General features: G+C 49.3%; 1 protein-coding gene across 1 annotated transcript in view; it reads right to left on the bottom strand.

Moving 5' to 3' along the window:
• The window catches only part of SLIT1 (slit guidance ligand 1), a 425,670-nt gene that overhangs the window by 21,131 nt on the left and 386,574 nt on the right, over positions 1-17,965 (bottom strand). The window contains exons 13-15 of the mRNA XM_063962354.1: positions 12,260-12,403; positions 2,245-2,408; positions 187-210 (exon numbers count right to left, since the gene is read on the bottom strand). Coding sequence (XP_063818424.1) covers positions 187-210; positions 2,245-2,408; positions 12,260-12,403 — 332 coding nt within the window. The remainder of the gene's footprint in view (positions 1-186; positions 211-2,244; positions 2,409-12,259; positions 12,404-17,965) is intronic.

Here is a 17,965-nt window from a genome sequence, read left to right as displayed (position 1 = left end):
AAAACATGGGTGCAGTGTGGGCCCGTGTGAGTGTCATTGCTCCCATTATAGAAACACCAATGAGTAGGATGGTGCTGAGAAGGGGGGGCATGGGGGGGGTTACAGATAGATAGACAGATTGATTGAAAACACGCAGCGCAATACATACACATATTACTCTTTTATGAAGTAGCTGGGCATACATACCTGGAATAAAGTATTGTTCTTTTGCTGGGGAGGAAAGACAGTATGAATTATAAATTGTTCAATTATCATTGCATGACTTATATTACAGCACACAAAAACGTGAGGAAAACTGTAACATTCCCAACTGCACGCCAGGATTGGCCCTTGTGTGCTCACCTCTATGTGCCCATACAAGTTCCAGAACCCAATAAGCCACCATATCAATATGTATGTATGAGCGGAATAACACAATAGAGCCCGACCAACATCTGATGGGCATGACTGTAATGGTTGGTAAAGTCAATCAGGTGATGATGTACGATATAACTGCCCAACAGCGTCCTATTGGATCATGCCGTTCAGCCCAAGACAAGTGTATAATGAAATGTAATCAGACAGTGATCTGCACACTAGGGGAGAGATTTATCAAAGCGTGGAGAGAGGTAAAATACCAACCAATTAGCTCCTAACTGCCATGTAACAGGCTGTGTTTGAGCATGACAGGTAGGAGCTGATTGGTTGGTACTTTATATGTCTCTACTTTACCTCTCTCCGATAGTGATTATTCTCCTCCCAGCAGTGGATTGGGCCAGGTGTATAAGAGGGTGTAGTAGGTTATGCCAGCGGCCGGGTTCCCGGCGACCAGCATACCGGCGCTGGGAGCCCGACCGCCGGCATACCGACAGTGTGGCGAGCGCAAAGGAGCCCCTTGCTGCGCTCGCCAAGCTGCGGGCACGGCTATTTTATTTTCCCTCCAGGGGGGTCATGGACCCCCACGAGGGAGAATAGCTGTCGGTATGCCGGGTGTCGGGATCCCGGCGCCTGTATACTGTGCGCCGGGATCCCGACATTCGGCATACTGAAGACCACCCGTATAAGAACCTAAGAACTTTGCTTTGAAGTGATGCCATTTATTAGTTTGTTCCGCTTCTGGCCAAACGCTCTCTATTATTATTATACAGTTCTGTAAAACACCCACAAAGTGGCTCCACCTTCCCACCATACCCTCAGGAGTGGGGCCAGTAGGATATGACTAGTAGGACGTCAGTAACTCTCTGGGCTGCTCCGCCTTTCTACTTGGACTTCTTTAGTAACCTGGTGTCAAGTTCTCTTTAAATGACCCCCAGTACTCAAAGATGTTCGATGCACAGCTTTGTTAATAAGCTATCCCACTTTCCCATGGCTACCCAGTCTTGTTAAGGAATGCTTTAGAATACAGCTATTCTAAGTAGCTTAGGAAGGCCATTGTAATTCTAACATGTGCGCTCTCATCTTCAAAGCACGGGTCACATGGTCACTATGGAGGACCATCACACATCACCAACTTCATATCTACCTACACTGCTTCTTGCCTCCTCTGCTCTGGCAATGACTACCATCTCATAACCACACCGGTCACCTCTTTGCCCACATGCCTCCAGGATTTTATGCGTGCTGCTCTAGATCTGCGGAACACACTCCCACATCCTATTAGATTACTCACTAGACTCCACGGTTTCAAGCGTGTTCTCACTACTTACCTCTTCATTCCAGCTCATAAGTCCTCCTAATTCCTCTGCCTTTGCTGCCATCTGTAGTGTTACCCTATGTGTGTTTCCCTCAGGGATGTAAGCTCTCACGAGCAGGGCCCTCTGCTCTCGTGTGTTTCTTCCTAACACTGCACCTCTGTCTCACTGTTTCTCGACCCATTCTCCTGACTAGTGGTGTACCTTATTAAATGTTCTGTTTATACACTATATAGCTGTTGACAGGTTACTGTACTATTTATACTATTTAGTATTGTGGGATAATGTATTACCCGGTGTTGTCTGTGCTTTGTTTATGCTGTTTAATACGTTCTGTGTGGGAGATGTATGAAATCTTAGAGAGAGATAAAGTATCGACCAATCAGAGTCCAACTGCCATTCTGCAGGATGTGCTTGAAAAATGAGTTAGAAGCTCATTGGTTTGTACATTATATCTCTCTTCAAGCTTTGATAAGTCTCCCCCTATGCGTGGCACTGTGGACCATTTGTGGCGCACGCTCAGATAAAAGATAATACTAATAAATCACTATAACCATCTATAACATGACCTTACCTGAACATCTGAACTTCTTGCTTTTTATTTGTCCAATGCGTTTGTTGGCGAGTCGGCGAGGACTGGCACATCGGGCACCACTGGTCTCTATGGGGTTGGTCCGCAGAAAGTCTGCCAGCCACTTCAGGTTGCAGTCGCAGATGAATGGGTTCTGAGCTAAATGCCTGAGCAGAGAGAACATGGTTTCAGACGCTGATCTAGTTACGGGTATTCTAATACGTAAAATTAATCTGCCGATCAAGCTCCAGATAGAGACTGTTCTTTCATATGGCATTTTGTGCATGTGTTACCTGCTTAGGGACCGTCTGAAGAGGAGATCACTCAATGGGGGAGATTCAAATGTTTGAAAAGTCAGTTGGGTGTCTGTTTTTTCCTATCTGATATACAGGAAAAAATAAGATTTTAAACCTACCGGTAAATCTTTTTCTCGTAGTCCGTAGAGGATGCTGGGGACTCCGTAAGGACCATGGGGATAGACGGGCTCCGCAGGAGATAGGGCACTTTAAGAAAGACTTTGACTCTGGGTGTGCACTGGCTCCTCCCTCTATGCCCCTCCTCCAGACCTCAGTTAGAGAAACTGTGCCCAGAGGAGATGGACAGTACGAGGAAAGGATTTTTGTTAATCCAAGGGTAAGATTCATACCAGCCACACCAATCACACCGTATAACTTGTGATATACTATCTAGTTAACAGTATGAAACAACAACATAGCATCGGTCCACACCCGATGAACTATAACATAACCCTTATGTAAGCAAAAACAATATACAAGTCTTGCAGAAGTAGTCCGCACTTGGGACGGGCACCCAGCATCCTCTACGGACTACGAGAAAAAGATTTACCGGTAGGTTTAAAATCTTATTTTCTCTAATGTCCTAGAGGATGCTGGGGACTCCGTAAGGACCATGGGGATTATACCAAAGCTCCCAAACGGGCGGGAGAGTGCGGATGACTCTGCAGCACCGATTGAGCAAACATGAGGTCCTCCTCAGCCAGGGTATCAAACTTATAGAACTTTGCAAAGGTGTTTGACCCCGACCAAGTAGCTGCTCGGCACAACTGTAGTGCCGAGACCCCTCGGGCAGCCGCCCAAGAAGAGCCCACCTTCCTAGTGGAATGGGCCTTAACCGATTTTGGTAACGGCAATCCTGCCGTAGAATGCGCCTGTTGAATCGTGTTACAGATCCAGCGAGCAATAGTCTGCTTAGACGCAGGAGCACCAAGCTTGTTGGCAGCATAAAGGATAAACAGAGCCTCTGTTTTCCTAACACGAGCTGTTATGGCCACGTAAATTTTCAAAGCCCTGACCACATCAAGTGACTCGGAATCCTCCAAGTCATGCGTAGCCACAGGCACAACAATAGGTTGGTTCATATGAAACGATGAGACCACCTTTGGTAGGAATTGAGGACGAGTCCGCAATTCCGCCCTATCCATATGAAAAACCAGATAAGGGCTTTTATGTGACAAAGCCGCTTGTTCCGAAACTCTCCTAGCCGAAGCTAAGGCCAACAACATGACCACCTTCCAAGTGAGATATTTTAACTCCACCGTTTTGAGTGTTTCAAACCAATGTGACTTAAGGAAACTTAACACCACGTTAAGGTCCCAAGGCGCCACCGGAGGTACAAAAGGAGGCTTCACAAACGTCTGTACTTCAGGAAGGGAAGCCAATTCTTTTTGAAAGAAAATGGATAAGGCCGAAATCTGAACCTTTATAGATCCTAATTTTAGGCCCAAATTCACTCCAGTTTGTAGGAAGTGAAGGAGACGGCCCAGATGGAATTCTTCCGTAGGAGCATTCCTGGCCTCGCACCAAGAAACATACTTTCGCCATATTCGGTAATAATGTTTAGATGTCACGTCCTTCCTAGCCTTTATTAGCGTAGGAATGACCTTATCCGGAATACCTTTTTCCGCTAGGATCCGGCGTTCAACCGCCATGCCGTCAAACACAGCCGCGGTAAGTCTTGGAACAGACAGGGCCCCTGCTGCAGCAGGTCCTGTCTTAGAGGAAGAGGCCACGGATCTTCTGTGAGTAACTCCTGCAGATCCGGATACCAGGCCCTTCGTGGCCAATCTGGAACAATGAGGATTGTTCTCACTCCTCTTTGTCTTATTATTCTCAACACCTTGGGAATGAGAGGAAGAGGAGGAAATACATAGACCGACCGATACACCCACGGTGTCACCAGGGCGTCCACAGCTACCACCTGAGGATCTCCTGACCTGGCGCAATACCTTTTTAGCTTTTTGTTAAGACGGGACGCCATCTATTTGGGGCAGTCCCCACTGACTTGCGATCTGCGCGAAAACTTCCCGATGAAGTCCCCACTCTCCCGGGTGCAGATCGTGTCTGCTGAGGAAGTCTGCTTCCCAGTTGTCCACTCCCGGAATGAACACTGCTGACAGTGCGCTGACATGATTTTCCGCCCAGCGAAGAATCCTGGTGGCTTCTGCCATTGCCACTCTGCTCCTTGTGCCGCCCTGGCGGTTTACATGAGCCACTGCGGTGATATTGTCTGACTGAATCAGAACTGGTTTGCCGCGAAGTAATGCCTCCGCTTGACGTAGGGCGTTGTATATGGCCCTCAACTCCAGGACGTTGATGTGGAGACAAGTCTCTAGACTTGACCAAAGACCTTGGAAATTTATTCCCTGAGTGACTGCTCCCCAACCTCGGAGGCTTGCGTCCGTGGTCACCAGGATCCAGTCCTGAATGCCGAACCTGCGGCCCTCTAGGAGGTGAGCACTCTGCAGCCACCACAGGAGAGATATCCTGGCTCTGGGAGACAGGGTGATCCGCCGATGCATAAGTAGATGTGACCCGGACCACTTGTCCAGCAGGTCCCATTGGAAAGTTCTCGCATGGAACCTGCCGAAGGGAATGGCTTCGTATGATGCCACCATCTTCCCCAGGACTCGAGTGCAGTGATGCACAGACACCTGTTTTGGCTTCAACAGGTTCCTGACCAGAGTCATGAGTTCCTGAGCTTTTTCCGTCGGAAGAAAAATCCTTTTCTGGTCTGTGTCCAGAATCAAGCCCAAGAAGGTCAGACGCGTCGTAGGAACCAGCTGCGACTTCGGCATATTGAGAATCCAGCCGTGTTGCTGTAACACCTTCAATGACAGTGACACGCTGTCCAGTAACTTCTCTCGAGATCTCGCCTTTATGAGGAGATCGTCCAAGTATGGGATAATTGTGACACCTCGCTTGCGCAGGAGCACCATCATTTCCGCCATTACCTTGGTGAAAATCCTCAGGGCCGTGGAAAGCCCAAACGGCAACGTCTGAAATTGGTAATGACAATCCTGTACAGCAAATCTCAGGAACGCCTGATGAGGTGGAAATATTGGAACATGAAGGTACGCATCCTTTATGTCTAGGGAAACCATCAAATCCCCCCCTTCCAGGCTGGCGATGACCGCTCTGAGCGATTCCATCTTGAACTTGAACCTTTTCAAGTATAGGTTCAGGGATTTTAAATTTAAAATGGGTCTGACCGAACCATCCGGTTTCGGGACCACAAACAGAGTTGAGTAATATCCCCTCCCTTGTTGCGGTAGGGGAACTTTGACCACCACTTGACACAATTTTTGAATTGCATTTAACACTAACTCTCTCTCCGAGGGAGAAGCCGGCAGAGCCGATTTGAAAAACCGGCGAGGGGGGGACCTCTTCGAATTCCAGCTTGTATCCCTGAGAAACAATTTCTATAGCCCAGGGATCTACCTGTGAATGAACCCAGATGTGGCTGAAAAGTCGAAGACATGCCCCCACTGGAGCGGACTCCCTCAGGTGAGCCCCAGCGTCATGCGGTGGACTTTGCAGAGGCCGGGGAGGACTGCTGTTCCTGGGAACTAGCTGTGTGCAGCTTTTTTCCTCTGCCCTTACCTCTGGCAAGAAAGGACGACCCACGCACTTTCTTGCTTTTATTCGAACGAAAGGACTGCATTTGATAATGAGGTGCTTTCTTAGGCTGTGAGGGAACATAAGGCAAAAAATTCGATTTACCTGCCGTAGCTGTGGAGACGAGGTCCGAGATGCCTTCTCCAAATAACTCCTCACCCTTGTAAGGCAAAAACTCCATATGCCTCTTAGAGTCGGCATCACCCATCCACTGTCGGGTCCATAAGACTCGCCTAGCAGAAATAGACATGGCGTTTATTCTAGAACTTAGTAAACAAATGTCTCTTTGAGCATCCCTCATATATAACACAGCATCTTTTATATGCCCTAGGGTCATTAAGATGGTATCCTTATCTAAGGTCTCAATGCCCGCTGATAAGGAATCTGTCCATGCTGCGACAGCACTACAAACGCAGGCCGACGCCATTGCCGGTCTAAGTAATGTACCAGAATGTGCATAAATGGACTTCATGGTAACCTCCTGCTTGCGATCAGCAGAATCCTTGAGAGTAGCCATATCTTGGGATGGTAACGCTATCTTTTTTGATAAGCGTGTCAATGCCTTGTCCACCTTAGGAGAGGATTCCCATCGTATTCTATCCTTTTGCGGGAAAGGATACGCCATAAGAATCCTTCTGGGAACCTGCAGTCTCTTGTCTGGGGTTTCCCAAGCCTTTTCGCATAATTCGTTCAGCTCATGTGAGGATGCAAAGGTGACCTCAGGCTTTTTACCTTTATACATGTATACCCTCGTGTCATGTATACCCTCTGTGATATGCAAAACCTCTTTTATTGCAATAATCATATATCGAATACCCTTAGCCACTCTTGGCTGTAATTTTGCATCATCGTAGTCGACACTGGAGTCTGAATCCGTGTCGGTATCTGTGTCAACTATTTGGGAAAGTGTGCGCTTCTGAGACCCCGAAGGTCCCGGCGACATTGGGGCAGACATGGTTTGACTTCCTGACTGTTCCCTAGCCTCAGCTTTGTCTAATCTTTTGTGCAATAAATTCACATTTGCACTTAAGACATTCCACATATCCATCCAGTCAGGTGTCGGCGCTGCCAACGAAGACCTTACAGTCATACACTCCCCCTCATCCTTAGGTGAGCCTTCAACCTCATACATGTTGACACACGCATACCGATACACCCCACACACACAGGGAAGCTCTTCTCTGAAGACAGGTTCCCCACCAGGCCCTTTGGAGAGACAGAGAGAGTATGCCAGCACATACCCCAGCGCTATGTGACCCAGGAAAAAACACAAAATGTTTACCCAGTAACGCTGTTATAACTTTACATACGCCAATTATGTGCCCCCCCCTCTTGAAAAACCCACTTCACCATCAGTAAGCAGGGGAGAGTCCGGGGAGCTTCCTCTCAGCGCTGTGCTGTGGAGTAAATGGCGCTGGTGAGTGCTGAGGGAGAAGCCCTGCCCCCTCGGCGGCGGGCTTCTGTCCCGCTCAAAATACTTCAAAACCTGGTGGGGGCTCTTAATATACATGTACAGTGCCCAGCTGTACATGTATATAGGTACTTTTGCCATTAGAAAGGTTTATATTGCTGCCCAGGGCGCCCCCCCTGCGCCCTGCACCCTTACAGTGACTAATGTGTGTGAGGTGAATGGGAGCAATGGCGCACAGCTTCACCGCTGTGCGTTACCTCTATGAAGATCAGATGTCTTCTGCCGCCTCTGAAGTCTTCTTTTCTTCTCATACTCACCCGGCTTCTATCTTCCGGCTCTGCGAGGAGGACGGCGGCGTGGCTCTGGGACGGACGGTGAGGATGAAACCTGCGTACCGATCCCTCTGGAGCTAATGGTGTCCAGTAGCCTAAGAAACAGGACCTTGAAACTCAGAGAAGTAGGGCTGTTTCTTTCTCCTCAGTCCTTCGATGCAGGGAGTCTGTTGCCAGCAGGCTCCCTGAAAATAAAAAACCTAACTAAAATACTTTCTTTACAGGAAACTCAGGAGAGCTCCCTGCAGTGCACCCATCTCCTCTGGGCACATTATCAAACTGAGGTCTGGAGGAGGGGCATAGAGGGAGGAGCCAGTGCACACCCAGATCCAAAGTCTTTCTTAAAGTGCCCATGTCTCCTGCGGAGCCCGTCTATCCCCATGGTCCTTACGGAGTCCCCAGCATCCTCTAGGACGTTAGAGAAAACAGACACCCAACCGACTATTCAAACATTTGAATCTCCCCCAATATGTGTTATTTATGAACATTAAAAATTGCGCCATGTGTTTTGTTTCATCATCGTCATAAAGATCTGTGCGCCAGGTTTGCGGAAAATGTCTGCATATTGTGGTTAGAGGAGCTGGGTGGATTTGGGTGCTCCTAGCTAATGCAGGCTGGGTGCCCTCATTCATTTAAGTCACAATAAGATTTCACAGACCCTCTTCCTCTCTGCAAAAACACTGAATTTATTTTTTATTTTTCAGGTACCGGTAAATCTGAAATACAGGGCCGGATTCCGGTTTGGAGGGTGTTGGCATGGCTGCTGCGTCCTTGCATGCAACATCGATGATAACATATGGTAACGCAGCAGGAGCCGATGGTATAAGTAGAGGTCTCCTGCATGCATGTGTGATCCGATGCTTCGTCCGAGGACGCAGTATGGGATTGCTCTGCGACACCATTGGCCCGCCTGAGTGACCTTCAGGTTACGCAGACCGGCTGCCACAGTTCCGTAAAATGAGGCCAGACGCAGGCACTGGCTTCACCGCCACCCTCAAGTTTCCGTGGCCAATAAAATGCATCGGGAGATGCAGACACTGGCCTCAGCAATCCCAGAAAACAGGGCCGACATGACGCTATTTTCGGGAATGCTGTCCAGTGCCACCCCGTCCCCACATGGCTGCAGAAGGTCACTCATGCTGCGGATTAAGGGTCACTGCGAGATCTTGAGGGGCAGAACCTGCGCATGCAGTGAGCACCAGATATGGCGCTAAACTAATCGGTATTCCCGCAGCCAAATCTAGCAGTTAAAATGAATGAAGTGGGTGGCTCTAAAGTGACTGACGCAAGACATTTAAATTTAGTTTTCAAACTTTTTGGCCGGCCACATTCCCAGGTGTATCCGGCACGCTGTCACAGACTGATTTTCCAGGGGCTATTTAAAAAAAACGCACCTGCCAGTATTTCTATCTATGCCCAAAGTGCAGCGCCGGATTAAGACAGGGGCGGACGTCCCGGGGTCCCCACACATAAAGGGCCCCCCACACACTTCATTTTGAATTGCAGATGTCACCCTATTACTCTAGCCTGTAAGCAGGCATTAACTCCGCGCCTGGGGACCATGCTGGCGCTGCTGGCGGCAGGGACGGAGGAGACTCCAGGGCGGAGCGGACGGGCTTACTGTGCGGGTTACTGCTCGGGGTAAAGGTACGCGGCAGCTATGAGGCAGAAGACCCCGCTGGCGGCAGCGCATTAATGGCTCTGCTCCCACGTTCACTGTGCAGGAGTACCCCGGCGGCTGCTGTTATTAAACCAGCGGGGTCTCCTGCCTCATAGCTGCCACGTACCTTTACCCCGTGCAGTAAGCCCGTCCGCTCTGCCCTGGAGTCTCCTCCGTCCCTGCCGCCAGCAGCGCCAGTATGGTCCCCAGCGGCGGAGTTAATGTCTGCTGACAGGCCAGAGTAATAGGGTAAGGAGTGGGGCAGGGGCTGGTGGAGGCGCGGGGGTTGGGGGGCTGACTGCTGGCAGATGGTTGGTTTGTGGGCCCCCACAACCTACATTGCCCTGGGCCCCCACCAGCCTTAATCCAGCCCTGCCAAAGTGTAAACATAAAAATTGCATTGCTGAGGCAAAGACCTATAAGGGGGTGTAGTATGAGTGGCCGGCATCCCAGGGGTCAGCATACCGGCGCCGGGATCCCAACCGCCGGCAAATTGACAGCTGGACGAGCGCTAATGAGCCCCTTGCGGGCTTGCTGCAGGCACGGTGGCGCGCGTAGTTACTTATTCTCCCTCCATGGGGGTCGTGGACCTCCCAGAGGGAGAATATTTGTCGGCATGCCGGCGCCGGTATGCTGGATCCTGGCCAGCGGTATACTGAAGACCACCCCCTATAAGGCATCCTGTCTGCTTTAAAAGGAGATTTTGCCTGATTTGTTATTTAGCAATCTCAGTTGGAACACAGCAATTTTCAAACACTTGTTCATTTCTCTGGTGCCTTACGGCTGAAATAACATTTGTCACTGGCGACTGTTTTGCTGAGCGGAGAAACAATTTAAAAACAAATCCAAACATTAATCAGCAATCGCCTTCCAGGCCGCGTGTAATACACAGTGAGTGCAGGAGCTCGGGTGCCTAGAAAGGAAACATATCAGCCGCCACCCCCAGCTCACAAGTAGATGTAGAAGTAAAGGAGCCGCTAACCTCCAAGGTTCGGCCTTCCACCTACCCGCAGCTTCTCCCTTTTTCCTTGCTTGTTCTATCTCCCGTCCTCACTGATGCTGCGAGGAGGCGTGGCTGCAGTCTAGGGATGTCTCGGCACAGCCACACCTCCTCCCAGCATCACTGATAGAATACTGAGAGCCAAAGCTGGCCAGGACAGGGACAAATCCACAGGGTGACTGGGGGGGGGGGGGGGGGGGGGGGTGTCAGGCAGTCACACAATCACAGACAGTAGCTGATTTATCGTTATGCTACCATAATGACAGCTTAGGGCCCGGTGGGTCCACCAAAAGGGCTGAACAGGGCCGCCATCAGGGGAGGGGGGGACTGCTGGAACAGGCCGGCATTTCAGATATGGAACCTGGCTGCAAGACAATTGATGCTGTGGCCGCTCCAGATTGGCTGCCAGTCCACGAGCTGTGATTTGCCTATGGCCGGTGCCGAATTCAATGTTCTGGCGGCAGCTGCTGTGTTTGCATGGTTGGCTGCGGTTTGCAATCTGCAACCAGACAGCCTGGTGTTACTGGCGAGCAAGGGGTCCTTGGAGGCAGCCAATGCAGCAGCAGCGATGGCCGCCACCCACCATCAGCCGGTCCTCCTGTCCCAGGTGCGTGTCTCAGAGGATGCTCTCCCCAGGTTAAGCATTCCCTGTACTGTCACTCACAGTGGCTCCAGCGTCTACTGTCTGACTGTGACCCGTCCAAAACCCTAACCTGGGATTTACTACCTCCCTGTTCACTGCACCACCCGGCAGCCTGCTCTCTATGGGTTCGGCGGGAGTGCAGCATACAGGAAGGGCTGCAAGACATGCAGTGGTGAGCACCTTCTGGGACTTCTTACAGGCCGCATTCTACGTGCTGCATTGGGACGCTGTACTAGCTGTCTGGGGGACATCAAACTTTACTGGTGTTATTGGGAGCACGGCGCTCAGCACATTCTCTGCAGCATCTGGAAGACGGAGAGAAGCCAGCAGTAGGGTAAGATAGGGGCAGTGTCCTATTTATTCACGTCGGTCTGACTGCACTGAGGCAGGAGGTCAATAAACTTTCCTAAAAGGAGTGTAAACACTTTGTGTCTTCGTTTTTTCTTTCTTTTAGCTTTTAAGTGCCTTTTATGACTTTTGGCATACACTGACTGACTGGAGGGTGGGAATCTGACATACACAAACCGCGAGGGGAGGGGGGTATTTGGCATAAACGGACTGGGGAGAATTATTTGAGGAAGGGGGTCCCCTAATCAGTGTCTTGCTTAAGGCATCATGAGGTCTAACTCTGCCTCTGGTCACCACAGTTACATGCTGCGGACAAATACAGACTGTTTGACAAGTTACCCACTCACCCATGTCTCCTGCAAGAACCACATCACTAGGCTGATTTAACTGTGAATCAAAGCCTTCTTAAATACCACGTTATATCATGCACAATTAGGATTAGTGGGACTACATTATATCAGTTTTATAAAATATAAATATTTTTGTTTATAATATTTACTATGTACTAATCACCATTCACTTAATCATGTATGTCAACTGCGCAGGCAGATAGAGCAAACATTAGATCATTTACAGTCATAATTGCTAAGCTTCAAAATAATTTGCATATATGGAAATTCTGCTACTGGAGACTGCCTTCATTCTTTGTATTATCTGCCTAAATCATCTGCAATGCAATCTGCCCATTCACATGTCGTATAGATACTCACAATGTCTGGATCGCACGGAGAGAAGCGAAAGTTCCTTTGGCCAAACTCTGGATTTTATTGTCGTACAGAGACAGCAGCGAGAGATTCTGAAGGTCCTGGAAGGTGTCCGCTCGGATGCAGTTAATTTTGTTGGCATTTAGAAGTCTGTATGCAGGGAGATTAAAGACATTATGAGTAAGACCACTAGCATAAGGTTTACACGACCTGGGAAGATGACTGCATTGATTTTGACTTTCAGCAGGATGCTGGATTAAGGGTAATCAATCAATATTCTGTGCTTTACAAGCGACATGCGTTAAGACAGCATTATCTAAATAAACATCAATAAGAAATATTATCAGCCTCATCGGAAAAAACATCTTAGCTTTACTGCACATTGCAGAGAAACTGTAAAAATAAGAATTTACTTACCGATAATTCTATTTCTCGTAGTCCGTAGTGGATGCTGGGGACTCCGTCAGGACCATGGGGAATAGCGGCTCCGCAGGAGACAGGGCACAAAAGTAAAAGCTTTAGGATCAGGTGGTGTGCACTGGCTCCTCCCACTATGACCCTCCTCCAAGCCTCAGTTAGGATACTGTGCCCGGACGAGCGTACACAATAAGGAAGGATTTTGAATCCCGGGTAAGACTCATACCAGCCACACCAATCACACTGTACAACCTGTGATCTGAACCCAGTTAACAGCATGATAACAGCGGAGCCTCTGAAAAGATGGCTCACAACAATAATAACCCGATTTTTGTAACAATAACTATGTACAAGTATTGCAGACAATCCGCACTTGGGATGGGCGCCCAGCATCCACTACGGACTACGAGAAATAGAATTATCGGTAAGTAAATTCTTATTTTCTCTGACGTCCTAAGTGGATGCTGGGGACTCCGTCAGGACCATGGGGATTATACCAAAGCTCCCAAACGGGCGGGAGAGTGCGGATGACTCTGCAGCACCGAATGAGAGAACTCCAGGTCCTCCTCAGCCAGGGTGTGCCCCTGACCAAGTAGCAGCTCGGCAAAGTTGTAAAGCCGAGACCCCTCGGGCAGCCGCCCAAGATGAGCCCACCTTCCTTGTGGAATGGGCATTTACATATTTTGGCTGTGGCAGGCCTGCCACAGAATGTGCAAGCTGAATTGTACTACACATCCAACTAGCAATCGTCTGCTTAGAAGCAAGAGCACCCAGTTTTTTGGTTGCCTACAGGATAACAGCAAGTCAGTTTTCCTGACTCCAGCCGTCCTGGAACCTATATTTTCAGGGCCCTGACAACATCCAGCAACTTGGAGTCCTCCAAGTCCCTAGTAGCCGCAGGTACCACAATAAGCTGGTGCAGGTGAAACGCTGACACCACCTTAGGGAGAAAATGGGGACGAGTCCGCAGCTCTGCCCTGTCCGAATGGACAATCAGATATGGGCTTTGTGAGACAAAGCCGCCAATTCTGACACTCGCCTGGCCGAGGCCAGGGCCAACAGCATGGTCACTTTCCATGTGAGATATTTCAAATCCACAGATTTGAGCGGTTTAAACCAATGTGATTTGAGGAATCCCAGAACTACGTTGAGATCCCACAGTGCCACTGGAGGCACAAAAGGGGGTTGTATATGCAGTACTCCCTTGACAAACTTCTGGACTTCAGGAACTGAAGCCAATCTTTTCTGGAAGAAACTTGACAGGGCCGAAATTTGAACCCTAATGGACCCCAATTTGAGGCCCATAGACACTCCTGTTTGCAGGAAATGCAGGAATCGCCGAGTTGAAATTTCTTCGTGGGGCCTTGCTGGCCTCACACCACGCAACATATTTTCGCCACATGTGGTGATAATGTTGTGCGGTCACCTCCTTCCTGGCTTTGACCAGGGTAGGAATGACCTCTTCCGGAATGCCTTTTTCCCTTAGGATCCGGCGTTCCACCGCCATGCCGTCAAACGCAGCCGCGGTAAGTCTTGGAACAGACATGGTACTTGCTGAAGCAAGTCCCTTCTTAGCGGCAGAGGCCATGAGTCCTCTGTGAGCATTTCTTGAAGTTCCGGGTACCAAGTCCTTCTTGGCCAATCCGGAGCCACGAGTATAGTTCTTACTCCTCTACGTCTTATAATTCTCAGTACCTTGGGTATGAGAAGCAGAGGAGGGAACACATACACCGACTGGTACACCCACGGTGTTACCAGAACGTCCACAGCTATTGCCTGAGGGTCTCTTGACCTGGCGCAATACCTGTCCAGTTTTTTGTTCAGGCGGGACGCCATCATGTCCACCTTTGGTCTTTCCCAACGGTTCACAATCATGTGGAAGACTTCCCGATGAAGTCCCCACTCTCCCGGGTGGAGGTCGTGCCTGCTGAGGAAGTCTGCTTCCCAGTTGTCCACTCCCGGAATGAACACTGCTGACAGTGTTATCACATGATTTTCCGCCCAGCGAAGAATCCTTGCAGTTTCTGCCATTGCCCTCCTGCTTCTTGTGCCGCCCTGTCTGTTTACGTGGGCGACTGCCGTGATGTTGTCCCACTGGATCAATACCGGCTGACCTTGAAGCAGAGGTCTTGCTAAGCTTAGAGCATTGTAAATTGCCCTTAGCTCCAGTATATTTATGTGGAGAGAAGTCTCCAGACTATATCACACTCCCTGGAAATTTTTTCCCTGTGTGACTGCTCCCCAGCCTCTCAGGCTGGCATCCGTGGTCACCAGGACCCAGTCCTGAATGCCGAATCTGCGGCCTTTTAATAGATGAGCACTCTGCAGCCACCGCAGAAGAAACACCCTTGTCCTTGGAGACAGGGTTATCCGCTGATGCATCTGAAGATGCGATCCGGACCATTTTTCCAGCAGATCCCACTGAAAAGTTCTTGCGTGAAATCTGCCGAATGGAATCGCTTCGTAAGAAGCCACCATTTTTCCCAGGACCCTTGTGCAATGATGCACTGACACTTTTCCTGGTTTTAGGAGGTTCCTGACTAGCTCGGATAACTCCCTGGCTTTCTTCTCCGGGAGAAACACCCTTTTCTGGACTGTGTCCAGAATCATCCCTAGGAACAGCAGACGTGTCGTCGGAAACAGCTGCGATTTTGGAATATTTAGAATCCACCCGTGCTGTCGTAGAACTACTTGAGATAGTGCTACTCCGACCTCCAACTGTTCTCTGGACCTTGCCCTTATCAGGAGATCGTCCATTTTCTTTGAAGAAGAATCATCATTTCGGTCATTACCTTGGTAAAGACCCGGGGTGCCGTGGACAATCCAAACGGCAGCGTCTGAAACTGATAGTGACAGTTCTGTACCACGAACCTGAGGTACCCTTGGTGAGAAGGGCAAATTGGGACATGGAGGTAAGCATCCCTGATGTCCAGGGACACCATATAGTCCCCTTCTTCCTGGTTCGCTATCACTGCTCTGAGTGACTCCATCTTGATTTGAACCTTTGTATGTAAGTGTTCAAATATTTCAGATTTAGAATAGGTCTCACCGAGCCGTCTGGCTTCAGTACCACAATATAGTGTGGAATAATACCCCTTTCCTTGTTGTAGGAGGGGTACTTTGATTATCACCTGCTGGGAATACAGCTTGTGAATTGTTTCCAATACTGCCTCCCTGTCGGAGGGAGACGTTGGTAAAGCAGACTTCAGGAACCTGTGAGGGGGAGACGTCTCGAATTTCCAATCTGTACCCCTGGGATACTACTTGTAGGCTCCAGGGGTCCACTTGCGAGTGAGCCCACTGCGTGCTGAAACTCTTGAGACGACCCCCCACCGCACCTGAGTCCGCTTGTACGGCCCCAGCGTCATGCTGAGGACTTGGTAGAAGCGGTGGAGGGCTTCTGTTCCTGGGAATGGGCTGCCTGCTGCAGTCTTCTTCCCTTTCCTCTATCCCTGGGCAGATATGACTGGCCTTTTGCCCGCTTGCCCTTATGGGGACGAAAGGACTGAGGCTGAAAAGACGGTGTCTTTTTCTGCTGAGATGTGACTTGGGGTAAAAAAAATAAGAATTTACTTACCGATAATTCTATTTCTCGGAGTCCGTAGTGGATGCTGGGGTTCCTGAAAGGACCATGGGGAATAGCGGCTCCGCAGGAGACAGGGCACAAAAAAGTAAAGCTTTTACCAGATCAGGTGGTGTGCACTGGCTCCTCCCCCTATGACCCTCCTCCAGACTCCAGTTAGGTACTGTGCCCGGACGAGCGTACACAATAAGGGAGGCAATTTGAATCCCGGGTAAGACTCATACCAGCCACACCAATCACACCGTACAACTTGTGATCTAAACCCAGTTAACAGTATGATAACAGAAAGAGCCTCTTAAAGATGGCTCCTTAACAATATAACCCGAATTTGTTAACAATAACTATGTACAGTATTGCAGATAATCCGCACTTGGGATGGGCGCCCAGCATCCACTACGGACTCCGAGAAATAGAATTATCGGTAAGTAAATTCTTATTTTCTCTATCGTCCTAAGTGGATGCTGGGGTTCCTGAAAGGACCATGGGGATTATACCAAAGCTCCCAAACGGGCGGGAGAGTGCGGATGACTCTGCAGCACCGAATGAGAGAATTCCAAGTCCTCTTTTGCCAGGGTATCAAATTTGTAGAATTTTACAAACGTGTTTTCCCCCGACCACGTAGCTGCTCGGCAGAATTGTAATGCCGAGACCCCTCGGGCAGCCGCCCAAGATGAGCCCACCTTCCTTGTGGAATGGGCCTTAACAGATTTAGGCTGTGGCAGGCCTGCCACAGAATGAGCAAGTTGAATTGTGTTACAAATCCAACGAGCAATCGTCTGCTTAGAAGCAGGGGCACCCAACTTGTTGGGTGCATATAGTATCAACAGCGAGTCAGATTTTCTGACTTCAGCCGTCCTTGAAATGTATATTTTTAAGGCTCTGACAACGTCCAACAACTTGGAGTCCTCCAAGTCGCCAGTGGCCGCAGGCACCACAATAGGTTGGTTCAGGTGAAACGCTGATACCACCTTAGGGAGAAAATGCGGACGAGTCCTCAGTTCTGCCCTATCCGAATGGAAGATTAGATAAGGGCTTTTATAAGATAAAGCCGCCAATTCAGATACTCTCCTGGCGGAAGCCAGGGCCAGTAACATAGTCACTTTCCATGTGAGATATTTAAAATCCACCTTTTTCAATGGTTCAAACCAAAGGAATTTGAGGAAATCTAAAACTACATTTAGATCCCACGGTGCCACCGGAGGCAACACAGGAGGCTGTATATGCAGTACTCCTTTAACAAAAGTCTGTACCTCAGGAACTGAGGCCAATTCTTTTTGGAAGAATATTGACAGGGCCGAAATTTGAACCTTAATAGATCTCAATTTGAGACCCATAGACAATCCTGATTGTAGGAAATGTAGGAAACGACCCAGTTGAAATTCCTCCGTCGGAACACTCCGATCCTCGCACCACGCGACATATTTTCGCCAAATGCGGTGATAATGTTTCGCGGTGACTTCCTTCCTTGCCTTAATCAAGGTAGGAATGACTTCTTCTGGAATGCCTTTCCCTTTTAGGATCTGGCGTTCAACCGCCATGCCGTCAAACGCAGCCGCGGTAAGTCTTGAAAGAGACAGGGACCCTGTTGTAGCAGGTCCCTTCTCAGAAGTAGAGGGCACGGGTCGTCCGTGACCAACTCTTGAAGTTCCGGGTACCAAGTCCTTCTTGGCCAATCCGGAGCCACTAGTATTGTTCTTACTCCTCTTCACCGT

Source organism: Pseudophryne corroboree, chromosome 3, assembly GCF_028390025.1.
Source record: "Pseudophryne corroboree isolate aPseCor3 chromosome 3, aPseCor3.hap2, whole genome shotgun sequence".
Classification (NCBI taxonomy): domain Eukaryota; kingdom Metazoa; phylum Chordata; class Amphibia; order Anura; family Myobatrachidae; genus Pseudophryne; species Pseudophryne corroboree.
Note: the sequence above shows the minus strand (reverse complement) of the source record. Positions and strands in the feature narration are given on the sequence as shown.